This window comes from Macrosteles quadrilineatus, unplaced genomic scaffold (assembly GCF_028750875.1).
Source record: "Macrosteles quadrilineatus isolate MER2022 unplaced genomic scaffold, UCM_ALF_1.0 Scaffold_4__1_contigs__length_99947679, whole genome shotgun sequence".
In the NCBI taxonomy this organism is placed as follows: domain Eukaryota; kingdom Metazoa; phylum Arthropoda; class Insecta; order Hemiptera; family Cicadellidae; genus Macrosteles; species Macrosteles quadrilineatus.
This window is the reverse complement of record NW_026542597.1, coordinates 58,185,592-58,207,439: the sequence shown is the minus strand read 5'-3', so window position 1 is coordinate 58,207,439 and position 21,848 is coordinate 58,185,592. Positions and strand designations below refer to the sequence as shown.

The following is a 21,848-nucleotide window of genomic DNA, read 5'->3' as shown; positions in this document are numbered from 1 at the left end:
TTTAGTCATACTTGATGGGTTTGTTGATATTCCCTCATATCGTTGTAAGCTAAGAAGTTGGAAAATAGCTACAACAATAATGAGTTAAAGAACGCATGCCGGAACTGGAGCTCATTTCCAGACATCCCTTCTACGTACAGAGTAAAAATGCAACCCTCAAACACTCTAATTTGCCACTGATTTGTTTTACAGAGTCATCATAGCATGCTGAAAGACCACCTTAAACAAACGACTGAGGAGAAAACGAAACTAGAAGAGACGGCGGCCAAACTTAAGGAACAAAATGACAGAATCCAATACGACTTGGCTGATGCAAATCAAAGTATTGTAGTGAGGGATGACAAAATAGTAATTCTGCAAGATGAGCTGTCTCGCCTGAGCTCCAAATACTCTACAACTCTGGACGAGTTGAACATGCTGAAGCAACGACTCACAAACGCAGAGATCGAACTGAAACACCTACGGGATGTGACAAGGGTGAGTGACTGTGGGTCTGTTGATGCAGACGATCGTAACTATATTTATATTCCCTTTCACCAATAATATACCTTGTCTTTGTAATCGTTGATAGTAAATTTATGGTTAGTATCATTGAGTAACTTAATACCTTTGGCCATATATAAAACTAGACATATAAAAACATGCGAGTAAAATATGTGTGGCAAAGACGTCAATGCCTTTTAAAAGTCACTTGGTAAAAACAACTTATGATAATGTCATGTAATTTGCACAGTGAGTCAATCAACCCTTTAAGGTGGGATTTTTCACATGGCCGCCAGACGTTGCTTCAGTAGTTTTTCTCCAAATAAAGCCGAACCCTCTCTCGTTTTGCCCTTTTTGCTGTCCAACGATAATATAAAAATCCTGTTCAGCCAAATAACAAAGATGAAGGGTTGGTGCTGGTCATGACTAAATTCAGAATTTCATCATTAAAATATAATTCATATAAAACTAGATAGCCTGTTGCTCGAAATCGAGCAAAACTGCAACTTGTAATAAAATGATGAAGAACAAAAAACATAAACAGTAAAACCTCAATCATAGAGTCACTCTAAAGTAATTTCTATGACTGATTATAGAAATGTGAAAAATATTATGTTGAAAAAATTATATCTTTTCATTGCATTATTTGTTTTTTACATGTGCTGTTGGGTTCCAGTGCCAACGTCGTACTTATAGATCTGTGGGTTTCAAACTACGTCCATATGTTTAGTTGTAAACAAAGGGAATGGAGTTTGATGGTTTGATCTAATGTCAACAGATAGCGCCACCGTTCCCAAACTTTAGCCCTTAACTGTACTTAAGTGATGCCCTTTCTTAATATTCTGAGACGTATTTGCACATCTATGTGAAAATACCTTTAATTTGACACCTCAAACGTTAAAGTCCGTCAAACCGTTATCGAGTTATGACTGTGAAAAGAAACCTGCATATAAAATACCTAGGAGGATGTCAACTGGAATTTTAGGTCCATACAACTAAATGGGTAGAACTATTTTCAAATATTTCACTAAATTGTTCCAGTTTGCGTCATGACAATCGGGTCTCGTCAAACTGTAGCAGTGTCATATATGCGTTTCATTCAAATGTAAAACAATTCACCAACTGTTACAGATAAATATTGAAAAAGAGCACAAACCCGACCCGAGTACACAACAGCTGATCAGACAACTGCATGAAACCAACAAAGCAAAGAAAAGAATAGAATTTGAGAAGGAAACTTTGATTGCTCAACACATCATGGACATAAAGAAGCTGCAACAAGACACGATACATTGGAAGAATCTGTAAGTTGAACCACTTTCAATTTGTTTTTACAAATAGAACTTGTTATTCCATAGTCCACCAAGGCATTTTTCTTTTGGCACAAGCCTTGTTGGATACAGCTATTGAGTGCAAGTGGTGTGGATCGATTTAGAATTGGATTAAATCACAGTGTTCAATTCATCATTTATGTATGCCTAAATATTGTAATCTTGAAAGTTGATGAGAAACTAGGAATGCGGCCTCAGGTCCGCCAATTGAGCGGAGTAAGCAAGCTTTGATAAAAACAAATAACTTTAATTTGTTTTCATGATTCAAATTGAATACATGATGACGTCACCATAGCAACAATCCAATTGAATTCTTGTGCTTGGGTGGAAGAGTTAAAGGAAATATGAATCCAGTCAGCTGTTTCTATTAGGTCATTGATTTTTACTTGTATATATGAGTACTTGTCGCTGATTTAGTTAGTTAGTTTTACAATTACTATGAGTACTTGTAAAACTGTGTGTTTGTAATAGCATAAAGATAAGTATTATTTTGTCAATATCCTAATGTTTGTTTAGCTCCCATTGATGTAATAGGCCTATAGGCTTCCTTCTCATTTTCTCCAACTAAAACATTTAGCCAATTAGTAAACTTTGCTCAGCGAACAGAATGACAGAAGAAGGTGACTATATATAGCAATACCATAGTCAATGGTAACCACAGGAAATAAGGCGTGGCTAATTTCACGAGCTGATGATACCCTGAAAAAGATGGTGGTTGCCGCAACGCTTGTGGCATTGAATTGGTGATGTTTGTGCTAGCTCCACCCCGTTGCCAAAATAGGCCTACTGTTCTCAATAATAGATTAGATTTTAAAGACGGCACTGGATATAGAATTGATTAATTAAACAAGAATATATTTATTCCTCATGCTAAATTACAGCATGATTAGGTAAAATACTGTATATGCATAATAAACTACTGTAAAACAAAATTATTAAAATCATATTTAAAAGACGTTTTTATATTAGACTATGGCAATTTAATTTGAGAACTGCACTGTGTTGATGTAAAGCCTATTTATTGGGTTGTACTAAATTTCCAACCTGACATAAAAATGCCAACATGCTGTTCTGTTAGCTGTAATAATTCATCTTATAGTATTACGGAAAAAATAGGAATATTATATCAAGCTGATTTTATAACTAAACTCCCGTACAGGCCAAGCAGTCTAGGCTCTACTTTTTGTAATTATTACCTTATTATCTTCATCTTTTACCCAAAAGGGATTGATGGCGTCAGACTTTCAAATAAAAAATATATACATTTAAACAAACAGGCATAAATTACTGAACATATATTTACAACATTGGCATGTGTAATTGTAACTGTGTCTGTATACCTGCACAGAGAAAATTATTTCCACACTTATAAGTTATAAATTGGACAACACAAGTTAACAAGTTTAGTTAAATATTTAATTATAATAAATAGCTGAACTTCTGTATAGGCCTAGCAGTCTAGGCATTAGGCCTACGCATCGTAATCGTAACTGTTCAAGCCTAACCAATTATTTACACGCCTTAGTTTAAGTGGACTTCTATAAAATCTTAGGTAATTATTTATTTATTGTAGTCGCAACTGGACTTTAGTGTGCAAGCCCAGCAAATCACTGTATTTATTTAGGATAGGCTACCGTTAATAATATTTGAAAATAATGAATTCCTGCTTCGGAAATACAGTTTCTATAGTTTTCAATTTGAATACTCTCTTTTACTGTTTATAAACTAAGCACCTGGAGACAAAATCATTCCCCATTCTGCGATGCCAGCCTTTACTACTTCCTTCACCATTTCCTACGTCATTGTTTCCTTCCCTTCTCATAGCATTTAAGTATTACGGATACATTAATCTAACTGCCACAAACGGTTCCCACACTCTGCGATGCTAAACATTACTACTTCCTACGTCGTGGACGTGTTGTCATCTCTATCCATTGCATTTTAGTATTTTAAATACATTAATCTAATTGCCAACAACATTTCCCACACTCCGCACTGCTAGCATTTACTAATTCTTTAACCGGTTCCTATGTCTTGGACATCTTTCCATCCCATCTCATAGCATTTCAGAATTCTAATTTCAGATACAGAAATCGAACTGTTACAATTGGTTTCCAGTTCCCAGACTCCACAGTGCTCGCCTTTACTACTTCCTTCACCTCTTCCTACGTCGCGGACCTGTTTCCCTCCCTTCCCATTGCATTTTAAGATTGCAGATACCTTAATCTAATCCTTATAAACAGTTCCCACGCTCCGGACTGCTCGCCTTGACTACTTTCTTTACCACTTCCTACGTTTCGGACCTGTTTTCCTCCCTTCCCATAGCATTTTAAGATTGCAGATACCTTAATCTAATCGTCATAAACAGTTACCACACTCCGGACTAATATTTACCACAAAACTAATAACAACAATTAAAAGAAATAATCTGCTTGGAATAATTCGGTAAGGCCGCCAGAAATTATGCGAATCGGTGTATTGTTATTCAACGCTTAATGTTATTCATAGGACTCCTTTTCTTTTGTACTGTCTTTTGTAAATTGGCCATATGTGCATGTGCAAGCTGAGGTGCCCGTGGGTACAGAATGTCGAGTCACATACGCTACGATTCTTTGTTTACATCTTCGTTGTTATCTCGTAACCATCATGGCAACTCATAAGACTCATGTTAAACTTTGCAAATTTTATGTCGGTCTTAAATTGTACAGGTATCATCAATTTGAAATTTATTTGTTTCGAAACATCAAAAATATTTGTCGTAATACCCCTGGTAAGTTTGGATTCAATATGTTCAGCCGTTATTGAGTTAATTGATTACATAGTTTGCATAAGGTCCGATCTCAAAGAGCTTCGCTCGCTCCGCTCAATAAATAGTCGTGTCTGAGGGTGGATTGAATTTTCCACATGACTTTACTGTTTCTTTTTATTACTAGACAGAAATAGGAAAGCATTTAGCATATTGTGTTATTTTGTAAAAATTTTATTAATGAAGTAGCCAGACAAGATAGTAAACATAAATACCCCCGCCGCAGCAAATCTGCAGACTAAGCGAATTTCCGTTTGCCTGGCTGGATTTCTACTAAAATATTCCCTTAAAATTTTCAGATTTATTTCCTATTTAAATAACATTAGTTTTAGGGAGTAATTAGGTTTGCTGCTACAGGGAATATATTGAGGTGTGTTTTTTTATTGTGATGTTAATAGCATAGTAATAAATAAACAAAATGTCCAAAATTGGTTAAAATATATCCATAAACAAGCAAACTACAACAGTTTGTTTATTTATTTTCCATAAGAGTAACATGGAAATTTTAAATTTATTACTTTTTAATTATTTCCGTAACTGTTGGGTGTACAACATAGCTTCGATATAGAAAAATATTTATTTTTTTAAGCTCTTCAAAATGGTTTGGAGAGAAATTATAAAATGTTGTGTTTTTAGGATCAAAAATGGGAAAAATCAATTTTTACCCCATAAAACCCACCACAAACCCCCGTTCCCATTGTTCGATTATATGCTGGCTTGCAAACTCATTCAAATAAACGTAGGTTTACACGTTTGTACCAAATTTTTCAAAAATCTGATCATTTTTGCTTGAGTTATCGCGCTAACGGACACATATATGAATTTGAACGGATGGTGTTTTTGGCCTCTGGGGACCTCAAAACGAAAAAGCAAATCAGTCTAGGTCTAGGTCTTACCATGAGACCCACGGTAATAAAGGTAATAGCGAATTTCCCAAATAGGAAATAAGCTAAAATATAATATATTATAAATTTGCTAAAAAAAACACAATCAATATAAACCATAAAGAAATATTCATGCCTTAATCTGACCTAAATAATTAATCATACCTTAATGGATTACCTAAGTCTGATTCACAAGGATGACAAATCTAATTGGAAGTTTGTATAATCTACGATTGCGATCAATATTGTTTACTACTGAGACTGACCCATATCATAGGAAGAAAAATTAAGACAGAGCCCTTAATATTTATTTCACATACCGTACTAAATACTCAACACTCATACTCTTGCAACTGTGGTTTTATTAACTTATTTCTGCCACCTTTCAAAGTCAACCAAAACCAATTCATTGTTTTCACCAATTGTTTGTGGTCTGGCAACGAATTTGAAGCTGAAATGTATAATATGAAAATAATAGTTTTACATTTTTATAAGGTCTGATACCGGTCCGGTATATTTATAGTTCTTGAATGATTTGGTAATGCTTTTGTTTTTTGAAACAGGTATGAAGAAGCCCTTTCCAAGCTAGAACAAATTGAGGCTTTGTGTGACCCGTGCCTCATGGAAAACAACCAACATATCGACAAAATCAAAGCTGCATTCAAAAAATTCAGAGATGAGAAAAACAGCGGACGTTTGAAAACAAAAAACACTGTAAGTTCTCTTCTTATCCATGTCATGTTTAAATGTGTGTGTCTTAACTGTGTTGTCTTAGGATATTTTTCCCTTATTACATACATTTTATTGTTTTCTTACTGATTAATCGTTTATTGATAACTACAAGAGAGCAAACAGTATGTTGTATGTTATGTGTGTTATCGTAGGTCTTGCCAAAACATACAATAGAGATTTTGTGAGCATCTAGACTTAATATGTAAAGTTGTGGTTTTTTTTTATAACAAAAAATTAGTACCTAAGCATAAATAAGGTTTAATATTTAAATATTGTCCCAAGCTATGTCATAAGTGCTTAGGTCCTGGATCAATGCAATTGAATTATTGACTGGTTTGGGTTGGTATTGAATATGCTGAACTTAATTACAATTGAGAATTGTCGAAAAAGGAGGATAGCAGCTAGCTTACCTTGAAGAAGTGTATGTAGGCTGTACAACTCAATAGTTCGTCCCCTGAGGGACTTTGCAAAGTATAGAGGTCTATTAAGCCTATTATTAGGCCTAATAATTTCTCTACACTTGACAAAGTCCCTCAGGGGACGAAATATTGAGTTGTATATATGGTCTACATACACTTCTTCAAGGTAAGCTAGCTGCTATCCTCCTTTTCTACAATTAAAAATCCTTGCCTAGATTCTTTCCTTGAAAAAAAAATATAATTAGAATTTAGTGTATTTCAGGAATAGAAACTTAAAACATATTTTACCATACTAGCTAACAAACTAGCTAAATCATGTTTTTTTCCTGTTTTCCTAAATAATGAATAAGTTATTAGTTTTTTCTTGTGTTCCAGAGTACTACAAATCAAAACTGCATTGAAAGTAAAGAGAAAACTTTAGAACTAGAAGACAGTTTGGACACCAACAAGGAAACATACTGTATAGAAGACACAATTATTGATAATCAGGTAACAACTAACAACATTACAAATTAGTTATTTAGTTTGGTCGTTGTATAGAAAAGTGGAATTGGATCAATAGAATTTTTCAAATAGCCATTTTTTTATCTCCATTTAGACAAAAATTTTGTGGTTTTGTAATCTTTTTGTGGTAAATAATAAATATATTGGATTCTGACATTCCTATGATTTTTTAGTCGACTGGAATATTGAAAACAAATTGCTTTGAGTTTATTGTATGATAAAATACTAAACAATTAATTGCCTTACATTCTTGGTTGAAATGTAACATTAATTGACCCACTATTTAAGTAGTTGAAGTGATCTATTTTATTCTGAAATTCCTTTTAAATACTATAATACCTAGCCTATTATAATTTTTTCCTTATGTTAAGTTTCATAAAATTGTTTGAAGGTAGCGACTTTACAACTGCAACTTCAACAGGAAAAATCTAGAAGTTCCGCACTTGAAAACCAAGTCCAAAAAATGCTATTAGACCTGCAGGTAAATTGTTTTTGATAACTGTCGTGTTTTGATTGCAAAATTAAACTTCATAAAATCAGTCAACAAAAGTTGCTCTTTTAATTTTGCTGTAACTTTGATGTTTTATTGGTATGTTTGTTGCTTTGGTAATTGTTAACGATAGGTACCTTAGCAGTCAGCATCGATATATTGCTGGAATCCTTTACATAATGCTCAAGTGCACTTTAATGTGAAATTAAGTGTTGCAAATGTGTTATTGTTATGGCATGTTGTAAATAATTTTATGTATTGCATATACATACTTGACTGACTGTTGATAAACTTGAAATTTTAGAAGATTCTGTTATTTTACTGCTCGTTGTAGAGCAATCCTATTGCATAATTTATATTCTGGTAAAAAAATAGATTACCGCGTAACGTAACTTAACTCTTGGAAACTATCAACAACCATCTGTATAGACATGCTGTTAGTGTTTTTGCAGGAGTTTTACAAAAACAGCTAGAAATTGAAGGATATATATATATAAACAAACCAAATGAAGATTTTTGTGTAATGAATTGAAAAATATTTATATGTTTAACCAAGAAATAGATTTAAAATATTTTTTTTTTCAAGGTTTTGCTTTTAAAAAACAAATATATATACGCATATATAAAAAAATGCATATATGTACTGAAAATTCCTATACAATATTTGTTATTTAAAATTAGTGTCATATGAAAGAAAATTTTATGTAGATCAATTTTAGCACAAGTGTTAGGCATTTATTTGAATTACATTTTTAATGACCTGAAGCAAAAATTATTAAAACATTGTACATTGGTTTTTTTGTACCTCAGTTATAACTGCATGATCCTTGACAAATAACTCAGTCAGGAATGGGTTAAACTTAATCTATTTTTCATCCAGACAATAAGATATAAATGAATTATCCTTTGGAAGACTGTCAAATCATATGTGGATAGATGGAACAATGCAAAGTTGTTAAATACATTTTTAGGGTTATCAATTATCATATTGAGTGTTTAATTTTTTGGTTAGTACAATCAATAAAGTGTTAAACATTTCTCAAACCATTATATATTGTTTATAGACTAATTCTCAGCTACATCCAAACCTATCAATCTGTGTTATCGTAATAATCAATATACTTTTCATATAGCCTATGTTACCAAAACTTCAGATATCTAAAAACTTACTCCCCACTAAGCTGCAATTTAAATGAACAATTTAAAATGATTTTATTAACATAACAAAAAACTGATTATATATCACTTTTATAATTTTATTTCTTTTACAGAAGAAGCTTGACTTAGAGGCTGAATTGGAAAATTTGAATCGAAGATTAGAAAAGGAGTTTGTTCCCAGAGTAGAACTGGAACAGTTGAGAGCGAATCAAGAAACGGCCATAGCAAGGATACGGCAACAAGCTTTGTTGGATAGTGAAACCAAACTCAACGCAAAACTTACAGAAATAAACCAAATCCTGCAACTCCAGGTATGACACAGATAAAGTTTATCGATCAATAACAATTTCTTTTGTTTTCTCTGATGAACATATTTTAAATTTGATTTGAGGATTTTGATTTGAATAAAATAGGGAAAAGAGAGTAATTAGAATCAAAATTTTTAAAACTGTTGGACGCTTGGTCGCTAGTGTCATGGACTTTGGTAAGAGAGTGTTAGGTTTCCTCCTCACCTCAGCATATCCACAAACATTTTAGCATTTTAGGGGTTTCAGATAGATTTTTCTTTAAAGCACTTGGAAAAGCACTTTCATGCCTTTTGTTTCAAATAGGCATAGGAAATCATAAGACAAAGGTTTTTATGGAATTTCCAAGATCAAACGTAAAAACTATATTCATAGGGCTCCAATGGCTCTATTTTAAAAATCTCTCCTATAAATTTGATTAGTGGGAGTTTTGACACAACTTCTAGTTTTAAAATCCAATTTTACTCTATGGTCCATATAAATTATTTCAAACATCCTGTACTTCAGAAGGATGAGAGAGAACTAAACCTAAGCTGTGTGGCTCGAGATGCTTTTAATACAAAAAAAATGTGTCCGCTTAGCGGATGTTACTTGCAAGCAGTTAAATTTCTCAGCTGTACTACGGTACGGTAATTAAACAATAGCTTGAGGATTTCACAACAAATGAATTAAATATTTAACACATTATGATGATGAAAAATATGTTTAAATGAAATGAAATAAAACTGTTATTCATCACAGACAACGTACATCATTCATCATTGTGATACGTCACCAGTAAACATGTTAGTTTTTTCCTTTTAAAACTAAATATATAATATTTCATCGTAGTTAATGATATTTAGATTTAGTTTAAATAATTGTAAACTGAAAACTCATTAATCAAACTGTAACCAGTCCAGAAATCATTGCTAAAAGAACCATTGTTCAAATGTCAGTTGCAGGAACAATCACAGAAAGAGCGCCAGCGGGAAATTGTTGAATCTCAGATGAAACAAGAGTTTGAGAATACACGGCAAAAACTGCTTTTAGAACTTAGCAAGGTTCAGGCGGCTCTCAAAGGTAATAAATTGTAAGTTAACTTACTGAAAAAGTTAAATTATTAGTGGGTGCTTCTTAGACACGCATGCACATTATTTAGTGCCTCAAAACAGCTATGCTGCACAATAAATGCTATGCTGTACCTGATGTGTGATGTATGCTAAATGCTCTTTAAATATATTATACCTTTAATAGTATACGCTTAAGTATACAATGATCAATAGGATTTCTGGAGTCTGTAATGTTTATATTTGGTGGTTGAAACTTGCAACACTCAAATAACAATATATCAGTGTTATGTTTTGTACATTTTTTAAACAAATTTTTTAACATAGGCTAAGCCAGCTGAACTATAGCTGGCAGTGTTTAGGTGAGGCTAAGTACCATTTGGGTTACCCCCACTGGGGGTGGCCCCAGTTGTAAGTAAGCTGCTTTACATGATCCATTGTTTTATAAATCCAAAGCACTTGGCTTTCCTTTTAAACATAACATGATGTTTAGCCAAGGAGTCGGAGGAGAGAGTTTTGCGGGAGCAGTGCGAAGCGATGACTAGAGAGGCTGAAAAGACGCAGGAGCTGAAACGACGTCAGCTGATTGAGAAGTCGTACAGTGTCAACCTGGCGGACCCGAGCACGACACGGGAGAAGGAGCTGACTGTGAAGCGGAGTGTGGTGCCGCCGCCCCCACCTCCTCCACCTCTCTCTCCCCCACCACTAGATCTGGCACTGCTGGACGCCAACTCACTGCGGCAGCAACTAGAGCGGAGCATCTCCAAACACCGAGGTACATTACATTACAAATTACATTACTAAGACGTGGATGCAACTGGGTGTATCAAGCAGAGTGTGAATGAAGGATGAGTAAAGAATGGAAAATATGATAGCTTTGTTACAGATTGAGATCAGCTGTTCCTTAGTCAGGACCATTTATCAAAAGCCCAATTATCAAGGACAGCTGGGTTGAGTTTCAAACTATTAAAAAGCTACTGACTGTTGTAGCCCATCTCTGGATAATCGCGTCAGTTACTTTTTCTCACACACACACACACATACACATATATATTTATATTTATACTATTTACATTGAATTTTATTTAAAAAAGTAAAATATTTTCCCAATAAAAATACATTATCAATCAAATACCAATCAACTTATTTATGGATAGATTCTTCCTGCTTCATCTTTTTGTTTTTACAGCAGTCATTGCAGACCTTAAAAAAAACATAAAACATAAAAGCTGTCATCCCCACTACAACCACTGACATTCTACTTTTGACAAATGCAAACCTTACAATGTTACTTTGTAAGAGAAGGTTGATCAAAAACAGTATAGCTAACGACATCAACACTAAATGTGTGGTTTTAGGACCATACGAAGTCTACATTTAGCTCAATGGCAATAGAAATGATATTTCTGTAAATTGTCTCTGTTTCTCATTAAATTTATTAAAAAATCTTATTGTCTAAAGATATTTTGAATTTAATATATTTGGTAACTTTTATCAAACATTAAATAAAATACTTGAGGTAACTCTAAAGTACTGCAGTCTTACATTGTGCATTGTCCCCCCTGTGAAAATCAAAGAAAAGCTACTATTTTATATTTTTGTAAGTTAAAAGCTTTAAATACTAGGATACTATTACAAAAGGTTTAATCTGTATAATTTATGACATTTTGAGTTTATTTTCACAGACATCCACACTCGTGGAGTCAACGATGACAGATCCCGCTCTCCGCCCGGCAGGTCACATCAGTAGTGAACAAGTACTCACCTAAAAAAAACTATATGATGTATTTTAATATTCTAATTTACTATACCCAGTGTCGATGATAGAATAGTATATGTCATTAGTGTATCAAGTAATAGGTGCTAACAAACAATGTAAACTATTTTTAATCAATTAGTGTACGGTGTTGTGCAATTTTTTAAACTCTCATTGCCCGATATATAAAGCTTTAAATTGTATATAGTAAGTGGTAAATTGTTCTAGTCAGTAAAGTCAGTATTATAGTAATATTTATCAATTTTAACTAGATTTCTAGTTTTAGTAAGTTTGTTATACAACTGTGTTTAGTAGCTACTAAGTTTAGGTTTAAATTAATATATATCATATCTAATAAATGTATAAATGCTAGAAGGGTGTTAAAACGGGGTGTTAAACCGCAGGATGGATGTTCGCTACCGATCGCCACATATATGCGACGCAGCGGTCATTGCCACGGGCCGAGGTATACATTTTAATATTAGACATAGACCGGGTGTCACTCGGTTAACACTAACAATACTCGCAGACCATGGGCTAGTGATGCAGCAAAGTAAAAAACAGTTCTGCCAACTATCATATGACATCACTAATCATCATATCCACAGACCAAGTGACACACATATGCGACAGACATCCCTGTAGACCACTGCAGAGAATTCATGGCCTTCAAATAGACTGTTACGAAGGTATATGCTTTTTTATAACATCGGGACACCGATGCAAATATGCGACTCAGTCTATTTTAACATGACCAGCCGCCGCATAGTAATATTGATAGTCACATGTATGCAATTTCAGTATAAACCGGTGGGCGGAATTAATAAATGGGTAGAAACCGGCTGTTACATATGCGCGTCGCTGGTCCATATGAATGAACAATTTAGTTCTATTGCGGTAGCGAACATGTTAAATTATGTCTTGGTTTTCAATACACAGGTTAGCTGTAACAGCAAATGAAAATTAATTATAACTTTGTGATTGGTTTGTATTTAAAAAATGTTAACTCCGTAATTATTTTGTAAAAAAAGCTGAAAAGATATTTGATGTAAGATTACAATTTACGTACTCACAAGGCAGTAATATTCCACATGTATAAATCCCCATTACAGTCAATAATTCTAGTCAAGAAGGATTTTAAGACTACACAAAGTTAATGCATTCCTTTGTAATACATATTCAATGTACAAATAAGTTTAAACAAATATTGCTAGTTAGTGTGATAGTTAATTTTGCGTTAATCAAAAAACATGAAATAAAATAAAGTATAGTAGGCTAATATTTATGAATACAAATCATTAAGATAAACCAACCCTGTTATCGCTATATTTAAAACTACAAAATTGTTAGTCACATTCAACAACAATTTTTAAAACCCTCAACCATTGTTTTGTTTTAAAATTTTCAAAATTTATTTTCCCATCAAAAGTTGTTTGTACATAAGATAACACACATTATTTACGATAACTTCTGAAAATAATTAGCTCACATAGTTTGTTGTTTAAGGGCTGTGAAAATTAATTCTAATGTTAGTAAACTTATATATATTTTAGCTGCCTCATTTAAATGTTTTTGGGTGTAATATAATTAATTGTGCTTGCTTAGGCCTAGAGTTTCTTTTGATGTTTTTACAATTAACTTGCAATACAAAGGTTGTCCAGAAAGTAACAGATGTTTTAACTTATTGTGAAAGTGGAAAAAGAGGACCTTCAACTTAGCAACTTAACTTCAAAGTTCTACACTCAATACACATCCAGCTGGAATATCCAGTGGAACGTATCAATTTGTCTAGTATTGGGTGTTAACAAATTGAAACTGGAGGTTAAGATTGGTTTGGGCGCTGCTTAAGATTGGTTTGGGCGCTGCTATTTAAACTCTTATGCAAGGTTGAGTGTGTTAGGTAGTGATATGATTTTGATTTCTTCAACAAAAATTCACAACCAACTGGAATTTATGGTGGGGAAAAATATGTAGGAGAATAATAGTGTTAATGCTAAGTAAAGCCATAGTAAAATGGTTCCAATTCATGGTGAAACGCTGCAAAGTTTGGGGTTTGGCGTAGTGAGCCATATCAAATAATTAATTAACTAAGTTTTTTCCTAGTTAAATGCATTCTAAGAGTTCACCTTTAAAATATTAATGATAAAACTATTTCTTCGCTTAGGTCTCTTTGTCAATTTTGTATTAAAAACGACTGTTACTTTTTGGAAGACCCTCGTAGATTTGTAAACTGGTTGTTTGAAATAGCTTTATTCTAATTTATCATAAAACTTGTATTGTATCTTATAATCAAACTAGCACAAATTTTAAGAATGATTGATAATTTGTGGAGCTGATACACAATTAATGTGAATTGTAAAATGATTTAAAGGATAGTGTTATGTTGTTTTCAAGGTCAGTTTGTGTTTTAGCTAGGATCAGTTATAGAAAACCCGATAATAAAAAAGATACATCCAGGTTGAATCTTAAAGAATGTTTTAGTTTTAATATTGATTCAGATAAACCCAAAATGATCTCCAGCTTATAATTAAAAAGAAGTTTCATTCCAACAACTTAATCCAATAGTTGATGTGTCTACATGTTCACTACACAATCACATACACATCACTGCAACCGATTGAGAACAAATTTTTTAGAAACAAATCTAATACCTCAGAGAAGTATTTTGTTCCTATTTTATCAAAATCAATTGGATTCGACCCTTGTGCACTCTTAGTTTGTATGTGAAGCTTTTGGAAAAGAAATGTTTGATGGATTAACATTAACAATTCATTTTCACAAGTTTGATGTGAGTATTTTCATGTAAAGATATAAATAAATCACAGTATAGATCAAGTAAACTATTGGGACTAATTAACAGGTATCCTGAGATAATTAACCTATAGAATTTTCAAAATCGTTCTGTACCAAAATCCATGTAAGATTTGTCCTGAACTAAAGACTTTCCCTAATGTCTATAATTTTTGTTTAGACAGGTAGTTTGACAGTGATTTGCCAATAACATGACACTAAAATTGTGAAATGAAAGTAAAATGGAACTTTAAATGTCCAATATTTAACTCTTAGAGGTACTATGACCAAATAGCGCACTATAACAGAAAAATGAATGTTTTTAAGTTTAACTTATTTGCAAAACATTGATACAAAACAGCCAGTGCCAATTCGACTGCAGCACAAAACCATAGATTTAATGAAATATTTAATTTTTTTTTACTTTGACAAGTAAGGTTTTATAAAGTGTAGTTTACATTTTAATGCATTTTTTCAGAATTTAATAGCTTTTACTTATTTTTGATAATGTTGCATTGTTGTTTTGATGTAAATAAAATTAGCATTACACCACGAATATTTACAGTGGTGTTATACAGATGCTGGTAAAATATTTTATTGTTAAGAGGAGCGTTTCATCTTGGCTTCTAAATATAGGCCTAACTGCAGATGTGTGTGTACATTTTAATTTTACCTTATATCCATACAAAGATCTTACTGAAATAACAACTTACGAATTCTAATCGTTCTCCCAAAAGACTTTCTCCTAGAGGATGTACTCGCCCAGACATAAAATATTTTATCTGGAAGTTTTATTAAGTTAACGATTCTGTGAAATTTGAGGTAATGAACTTCCATGTAAATAACATGCATACAACTAAATAGGACCATGAGTGTGATTGGCAATATACTAACAGCAACTCCTCTCCCAAGACTTTCCTTTCTTTAATTATATTTTTTTATCTCAATCACTTTTCAACTGTGATTGGTAGATAATGTAATTATTGAAGATTGAAACAGGTAATGACAAACGATCCGTTATGTAGCTTTGGTGTGAATCACTTAGTTAACGACTTTACTTTGTTTACACTTGCTGACAGATTAACCAGCCAGTGTAGATTGAGCAAAGATGAGTTGCATGGATTCAATTTGGAGTTGAGAATGGAAGATCTTTCTGTCATGTGTGTGCACGGGTTAATGTATACCTCAGATTTACAAATCTTAGATTTTTCTCTGGTGAGTAGTTAAAACAGCCATTCACCGTAGGTTCTGGTACAAATACAGATTTTCCCAGAATAGTTGATATAACGATTCTATTTGAACTGTATTCTCAGCCAAGATGTTTCGCTCCTGTCATAGACTCGTAACGTCGTATCACAGTGTGCCACTGCACTTGTATTGAATATTTCAACGTACAATAACAGCTTTGTGCTTTCACATCTGCATAGTGTTCCTGTAGAAAAGCAATTTTAGTGTTGCTGTTTGCAATGTAGAACAATATCGTATATTCATATATATTTTTAATATAATTGTGATTTAAAAACCAAATGGTAAGGTAGTGTGTTATCATAGCGTGGACGATAAATAGTTATTCTTAACATACAAACGATGTACATGTAAACATGTATTTGAATGTTATTTTTAATACTGATTAATATGGTATTTCAAATTATGGAATAAAACTTATGCGTATCAACATTAGCATATTTAATTCCATCTCCAAAAATACTAACCTATTTTTATTTTTAGAACTTTCTTTTTGTTAAATGTTATTTCTAGTAGGCCTACAGTAGAATTTGTAATACCTGAACACAAGATAACTGATACCTCTGGATATTCATCTCGTCCAATCAATAAAACTAAAACAAAAACTCTACTAATTAAAATTGTTCTATCTGCTCGCCTGCAGTCATCGTAAGCTTTGGCATGATTCACTTCCATTTCATTGTTTTTATTTTAAATATAAAATATTCAGCTTTTTTTATTTCATGATTGGCAATTGTGTATTTGCTAAATGAGTTTTTTTCTTCTCTAAAGCCGTATTTACACAAAGCCAGTTGGTGTGTAGGTTACCTGCCTTAGGTACATTAGATTAAAAGGTTACAAATAACCTGCCCCGTAACCTGCTCTACTGGCTTTGTGGAAATACTGCTTAACACATGTTTCACTCCTCTCTGAACTTTTCACCTTTGTGACCCGATCACAGCATCGTTCCACACATATCGGATATGAGTACCTAATTCATAAATAATTGTTTTTATAATTTTCGTGAATTTATGAAGACAACCTGGGCTAGCAGATACTTTTATTTATGTTGTCAATTAGGCATAAGCAACAATATCATTCCTCTTGAGGCCGACGTACCAATACTTTAAAAACAATATTTTCAGATAAATGACTAGTTTTGAGTTCTAATATCCTTATTTGTAAATGATCATAGTTTTCATGGCCAAGTTTTTATTTCCTTACAGCTTTGTCAATTCACATGTCGACAGGCCTTGGCCTTAATCTGGTATCGTTCATTCATAATGGTAGAGTCGTAAAAAGATATATTTAACTGATAGAAAAAACTGTCAACAATTCAATGGAGCCGGCACCGTGTTTACTCGGTGTATTGTTATTTCTGTTTGGAGGTGAGGTAACTTTTGTTTAATTTTTAAAATCCATGTAATTTTGTACTTAGGTTTCAAGGATTTAAATATTTTGTTACTTTTGTATCAATAGATTTTTTAGTTAAAGAGAATTTCCCCGTGAAGCTTTCCTTTTAAAATAAAGATATAAAAATTAAATTAACCATCTATGTATGTAAGAAATGTTCTATGGTTATTATATCCGAGTTTGATTCTTAATTTGTAGGATTTGGGGTAACAAGGTATACACAGCTCGTTATCGAAAAGTTTACAAAAGAGCCAGACAATTTTGAAGCTGAGTCAACGTTATGTTTTGTCTTCAGTGTAAGTTGTTAATGTTTTATTTCTTATCATATTATGTACTAATAGTTATTGCTCTACAACAATGCTAGTTTTAGAATTGTTATACTCAATAATTTCAACTAAGGAAACTAAAAATAAAATGAAGTTACCGCTATTTAAGATGTGTGACAATTCAACTAACTATTTTTTGTTTGTTTGAACATTAAAGTACCGGTACTGTAAGGCTTAGCTTACTGAACAAAAAAATCCAACATTAAGGGAACAGTCTGTCTGTCATTTGACAGGATTGATAACCTTCTCTCGACAAACTAAATTTGTTAGTCTTTGGGGATTTATAGAGGGGTAAATCAATTCCACTGTTCATAACATTGTTATTTAAAAACAAGATATCAATGACAATGATACCAGGTGTAACTGACAGACATGCTTGTCTAGTAATTAATTAGCTGATTAAGTGATTTGAGTGTGAGAGAGTTAATTTCTTGACATATCCGCAAAATATTATGGGTTTGAAATAATTTTCTGTTTATGCATTTGTAGAGCCTAGTAAAAACGTATTCCAGATGACCATGTAATGCTGGGATTAAAAACATTGCCTCATTTTCTAAATTTAAACTATCTTTAAAAAATTTCCTTTTGGAGAGGGCATTTTACTCGTTAGAAGAATATCTGGAAGATGACTATATTTGAAAGATATTACTTCTCCCATAGGTTTGTAGCTTATTATTTGCTTTATTTAATTTTTAAGCTATTTTATTATTTAAAACGTAGTATAGTATTAGACTTTGTGACAAATCACCTGTCAAGAGAATTGATGTAATTTGATGACGTTTAATCTATCTATTCTATACTATTATAAAAAAGAGGTGGTTGCTGTATGTGTGTATGTGTGTATGGGAAAAGTAAACTCGAAAAATACTCGTCGGATTGGGCTGAAATTTGGCATGATGATAGCTCACATTCCCGATTAACATATAGGCATATTCTTATTTCAAAAATCCTTTCGGGCTCCGCCCCAGTGGCTCTGGAGTTTCCCATGTTAACCTAATGAGAAATGGAATTATTGAATCTTAACAGCTGTTTCAATTAAACAAGTTGGTTCTGTTCTATGATGTTCAATAGCATTAAAGTTACAAGGATTACCAACAGGGTGCAGCACTATTATTTCTTTTACATTTATGACAACAGCTAATTTGCAACCAAAAGGTGAGTGAGCGTAGCGAACGAACTTCAACCTGGAGGCGAGTTAGCGTAGCGAACGAGCTAACCTGAAGGCAAGTGAGCGCAGCGAACGAGCTCCAACCTAAAGGTGAGTGAGCATAGCGAACGAGCTCCAACCTAAAGGTGAGTGAGCGTAGCGAACAAACTTCAACCAGGACGTGATTGAGCCATGCGAACGAGATAATCTTGAAAATTAAGAAGTTAAACGGGGCAAAGCCCGCGGGTTACAGCTAGTAAATAAATAAATAAAAAATTTAACAGCTAATAAAGTCAATAAGGAAAAAATTACCAGTTTACTTTTATTGGAAAAATCTTATGTATGCTACTATCGGTATGTCGAAGGTGAAAGTCAAATAGAGATTGGCTCTCACATTAGTTTGTTGTGTTTCTAGATCTTCAGACACGGTGTGAGATCCCCTGCCTTTCCTTCTTTTCCAACTGATCCTTACCAAAATCGAAGTGAATTCTTTCCAGATGGAGATGAAGCCCTTAGCAAGGTGAGTTTTTCCCAAATTCAATTTTATATCATCCGAAAAGTTAACTTCATATGAATATTTTTCACTGATTATAAGTTTTATCAGTTTAACTCTTAAAATAATGTTATTGATGATTATTATATATTACCGGTACCTCCATAAAAACTCTGGTAGAAAGTTTCAGTGAGTGAAATTTCATTATAAAGGTGCACAAAAGTGTTTAGTACCTCTTTGTTACTTAAGGAAACTTCTTTTTAGTGCAGTTTCGCTGATCCCAACTGATTACTGTTTATATATTGTAGAGGCACTTCTCTGTATAAAGTAATAGTTGATAGTGATTTAGTCTTAGTCTTCAAAAATAATAGACCGTTCCTTACAAAAAGCTGTTAGAAAATCGCCAACTTTATAGATACACAGTTAAATACAAATAAAAAAAAACAGTAAATGCCTGTTTTGCCAGAAACGGCTGGTGCGTCTATCGCTCAGCGATGATCGCTGCTCACTGCATTGCATTGTTTCAGGTTAGTCTATTTTGCTAGAAGCGTCTATCGCTACAGCCACCAGCATCTGTAACTGAGCCGCTAGCATCTAACGCGGACCACTGCTCCTGGAGCAGACGGAGACACAGTCGCTAGCATCTATCACAAGAAGAAACATGTGTTTTATTGTTGACTGTTCTTATTTTTTTAAGTTGTGTTTTTAACCCAGTTTGAAAGATTAGTTACATGTCATAATCAAAATGGGGATTTAATAGCAAAGAAGATGATAAATAATTGATTGAAGCCATTTCAGCACACCCTAGGAGGATTGTACACCTCGCTTTTATATAACGGAGGTAATTTTCTATTAATAATTTATAATATCCCTTTTCAGGTCTCTTTAAAAACATAGAACGTAGGCTACTTCTTTCCTGGGTTTGAAAACATGTCTAAAATAACTTCATCGTCCAATCCCTCAGCTAGAAAATACTTCTCTATTTGTGTTTCACATATCATTTTACATACAGCACTCCTTTCGCCACCAAAAAAAACCACTCACTGATTAAATAATTGCAAGAAACAGATGCTTCTGGCAAAATAGCCCCGAGCGATAAACGCTGAGCGATTATTGCTCTAGCGATCATCGCTAAGTGTTAGACGCACCAGCTGCTTCTGGCAAAACAGGCCTTAACTGTTACTGTTTTTAGAAATGTCAGCAATTGATGGTAAAATTCTATCATGTGAATCAAGTCTTGAACCTGTAAAATTTAGCAAAATCTTTGATGGTTAATAGCACCACATTGTTGCCCAGTTAATCATGTTACATACATTTCAATACTGAACAGCAACTCTACTAATCTCAAACTTGTGTGAACAAGCCGGGGAAGCAGCTGATGTACAGGGTTGGATCAATTATTCGCAAACGATACAACAGATATTTAAGACCCACTTACTCCGACGAGGTACGTTTTGTATCGACCAACATGGAGCGCACAATGATGTCAGCCATGCTCGTCTCTACTGGCATGTTTCCTCCAAAGCATTATCAGAAGTGGTCTAAAAACATCAACTGGCAGCCCATACCTGTATGGCTGGACAACAATGAGACAGACAAAACATTGGTGAGTTTTAATAAGTTTTGTAATTCTCATATAAATATAGTTCTGTGAGGTTACGGTAATGACCATGAATTTTGATTCTGCCAAAGACTTGATTGCATTTCCTAACCACAGAGCCTATAGTAAACCCTTGTTCATTCAGAGAAAAATATTCACAGATTAATTAACATGTTGAGTGAGGGCAGGTCACTGAAGACCAGCTTCGAAACTTGCGCGCATGCCAGCCTGGTCACCGGTGCTCGGCCAAGTCCCACAGAAATTAATCAATCATTGTGGCGCAGTTTGAGGAGAAGTTATTGAGTGTGCGCTACTAGCATAACCTAACCTCTATTGTGTGTGTTTCGCCCACCGTTCCGGCGGCATGGCACAGGTCACCCCTGAGCTGTTAATTCCTACTTACAAATTTAATAACTGCACATTTATTGTGGTACTCCTCTTGTGTTTTTTTTTAATTTTTATTTTTTATATGACACAAAAATATTGTTTTTTTTTTCTGTAGCACTTGTCCAGATAAACCAGGATTATGGATTATGGATGGGAGGGTGGAAGGGGCTGTAAATAATAATTATAGTGCAATTTAACATTTTTAGTGTGTTTTTAAAGTTTTACTATAGACGTCATTGCTCGGGCTGGCCCACAGATACATGGGAACAAAAGCTACAACCGAACAGCTATTTAATGTGTCATTGAGTTGATTTTAGTTTGCAGCTTTGGAGCGATTCTACATCATGTCCAATATTTGGTAGAGACTCGTCTTATCTGGAAGCTCAAAGTAAACTTCCAGATACGAACCCTGAACACAACTTTTACGAGTATATATCTCAACAGACTGGTGATTTAAGGAACTCAATTTACGACATTTTTGCTCTCTGGGATATATTTGAATGTGAGGTGAGCTGTGTTCCTAATTTTCTTTATAGTAATGATCCTATCAC

At 33.6% G+C, this 21,848-nt stretch overlaps 1 protein-coding gene across 1 annotated transcript in view; it reads left to right on the top strand.

Annotated features, from left to right (window-relative positions):
• Positions 1-15,123, top strand: part of LOC128992948 (putative leucine-rich repeat-containing protein DDB_G0290503) — a 45,230-nt gene extending 30,107 nt beyond the window's left edge. The window contains exons 12-20 of the mRNA XM_054416694.1: positions 193-477; positions 1,615-1,787; positions 6,068-6,218; positions 7,031-7,144; positions 7,551-7,640; positions 8,921-9,118; positions 10,051-10,174; positions 10,655-10,936; positions 11,847-15,123. Of these exons, the coding sequence (XP_054272669.1) occupies positions 193-477; positions 1,615-1,787; positions 6,068-6,218; positions 7,031-7,144; positions 7,551-7,640; positions 8,921-9,118; positions 10,051-10,174; positions 10,655-10,936; positions 11,847-11,911 (1,482 nt within the window). The 3' untranslated portion in view covers positions 11,912-15,123. The remainder of the gene's footprint in view (positions 1-192; positions 478-1,614; positions 1,788-6,067; positions 6,219-7,030; positions 7,145-7,550; positions 7,641-8,920; positions 9,119-10,050; positions 10,175-10,654; positions 10,937-11,846) is intronic.
• The last annotated feature ends 6,725 nt before the right edge of the window (positions 15,124-21,848 follow it).